Here is a 2,633-nt window from a genome sequence, read left to right on the forward strand (position 1 = left end):
GCAATTTGTAATTATTCATGTTACAATATGAAAATAAGAATTTATTTATATCTTTGCAGAAAATATTGAATATATCCGTCGTGCGCAGACACTCGGCGACGGTGTATAAACGAATGCGGAGCTGATCTGCGCGGTTTGCGACAAGACTGACAAGCTGTCGAGGTGCTCGCGTTGCTAAGTCGTCTTCTACTGCACCAAGGAACACCAGAAACGCGACGGGAAACGCCACCGGGAGTTTTGCGCGACTCACCCCGTGGCCGTCGCGTCTACGGAGGAGTCGTTCTCTGCCACCTCTGCTACCTCCGCTACTTCTCTGTCGCTATCGTCCTCGCGAACGAGCGTTTTGACCCAAGATCGGTGAGATCGAGATCCCGTCCAAGCGGCATCCCCTTATCGGCAATCGTCGAGCCTCGACTGCCTTGACAGCCTCGACTGTTCTGAGTGCGCTGGCTCCTAGCCTAAACAGAACCTCGGTCTCGGATGCACCGTGGGACTCGAACGTCACCTCGGAGCCGTGTCGGGACGAGAAGCATTTGGCAGATTCTATTGCGCGAGAAGAAAACTGATCGAGTCAACAAGAACGGAAAGAGAATGAGAATCTTAAGAAGACGTCAAATAGCGGGAAGGCAAAGAGCACGCAAAATAACGAGGTCGATGGCTGGACATCGCCTATAACGCATGAAGATAGTTCGGAAGACACTATACTGTAGTAAGTTATAAATGTAGATAAAAATATGCAATCTAATTATTTATGTTACAATATAAAAATAAGAATTTATTTATATCTTTGCAGAAAATAAAAAAATGGATATGTTTTTAATATGGGATATTATTTTTAATGACGATGAGGAGAATAATGAGGACAATAATGATTGGGAGATAGTACACCTAAGAGAACAACATCTAAAAATCAATAATTTCTTTGAAAATGTCGTTCTTTTTTATTCTTTAACAGGTAATAATAAAATTGTACGCGTTATTAATTTTTTTGTACTTTATATTTATAATAATTGCGATATTATTTTATTATAGATTTTAAATCACATTTTCGTGTTCAAAAAAATACTTTTGAGCAGCTGATACAAACTTTTGGATTAGCGTTATGGGACAATGATGATTCTCCTAAATTACCACCAGCTAAGCAACTTGCTATTGCCTTATGGATTTTTGGCAATCAAGAAGTTTATAGGTTAGTACTTAAAAAATTAAACTATAAGGTTGTTAAGTTTGAAGTCAGATATACTATTCAAATGACAATTATTTAATTTTTGAAAATTATTTTGATAATTATTATGTCTGATTTGTACAAAAAATATTTTGAGTTGTAATACTTTTCTTGAGGGAATTATACGATATACATACAGAACAGTTTATAAATAATAGTTTTATTTTTTATGCATATATTTTTCAGTTTTTGTTGCTGCATTGAAAATGTTTTCTTATTTCAGATCCGTTGCAGATAGATTTGGAGTGTCTAAAGATACTATATGGAGATGTGTTTTTAATGTGGCTTACACGCTAGAGCAATATGTTCAAAATTATATTAAATGGCCAGAAGTTCATGAATTAATGAACATACAAGAAGAATTTGCTGCTATTAGTAATTTTCCAGGTGTGGTAGGCGTCATTGATGGCTGCCACATTCCTATTAGTGCTCCTACTGAATATCCAAACAGTTACATAAATAGGAAAGGATTCCATTCTATATTACTGCAAGGTATTTGTAATCATAAAATGAAATTTATTGACGTTTTTACGGGAATTTGTGGCAGTGTTCACGATGCCCGAGTTTGGCGGCTAAGTGATATTAAAAATGCGATAGATCATGATAGAGATAGATATTTTCCACAACATAGTCATCTTTTAGCTGATTCGACGTACCCATTATCATATTATATGCTCACTCCATACCGTGATAATGGTCACTTAAACAATATGCAACATAATTATAATACAAAATTATCGAAAACTCGTGTTATAATTGAAAGAGCATTTGGAATGCTAAAAGGACGATTTAGAAAACTAAAATATGTATATATGTACAACACAGAAATGATACCACTAGTTATACTTGCATGTTGCATCTTGCACAATATTTGCATCGATAATGAGGATGAACTAATTGATATGTTAGAAAATGGAAATAATAACGATAATCAGATTTATGCAGTAAATGCTGATGAAAAAAGAGACATTATTGCACATTTATTATTTTAATTATAATTATTATTTTATACACACACATACAAAAAACAAATCTTTTTTATATATAAAAACCAACAATTATTTTGGAAATTATTATTTTATATTATATAACAGATTACGATATATCTTTTATTCAGAACTACTTTCTTGTTTATTTTAAAATTAAAAGTGTAAGATATGAATTGTCTACTACAAACAATCATCTTTATAGATTTTCATAACATTTATTCTCTATGAATTATAAAAAAATGTAATAACGTGCATTATATGTATATGTAAATAAAAATGTTTAAAACCTATTGTGTTTTTATATAACATGTATATAAAAGAGAAATGTTTACATATACGTGTAATGATATATTGCTACTCTTTAAATATATGTTTATCTATTAATTAAATAACATGTACTTTATATCGATTTTTATAAT

At 32.5% G+C, this 2,633-nt stretch overlaps 1 protein-coding gene across 1 annotated transcript; it reads left to right on the top strand.

Annotated features, from left to right (window-relative positions):
• The first annotated feature begins 6 nt into the window (after window positions 1–6).
• Window positions 7–2,271, top strand: LOC112459387 (putative nuclease HARBI1). The gene is made up of 4 exons (XM_025023453.1): window positions 7–709; window positions 794–955; window positions 1,033–1,189; window positions 1,449–2,271. The coding sequence occupies exons 1-4, from the start codon at window positions 679–681 to the stop codon at window positions 2,215–2,217; spliced, it is 1,119 nt and encodes a 372-aa protein (XP_024879221.1). The 5' UTR covers window positions 7–678; the 3' UTR covers window positions 2,218–2,271.
• The last annotated feature ends 362 nt before the right edge of the window (window positions 2,272–2,633 follow it).

This window comes from Temnothorax curvispinosus, unplaced genomic scaffold (assembly GCF_003070985.1).
Source record: "Temnothorax curvispinosus isolate PA1 unplaced genomic scaffold, ASM307098v1 QBEX01009794.1, whole genome shotgun sequence".
NCBI lineage: Eukaryota > Metazoa > Arthropoda > Insecta > Hymenoptera > Formicidae > Temnothorax > Temnothorax curvispinosus.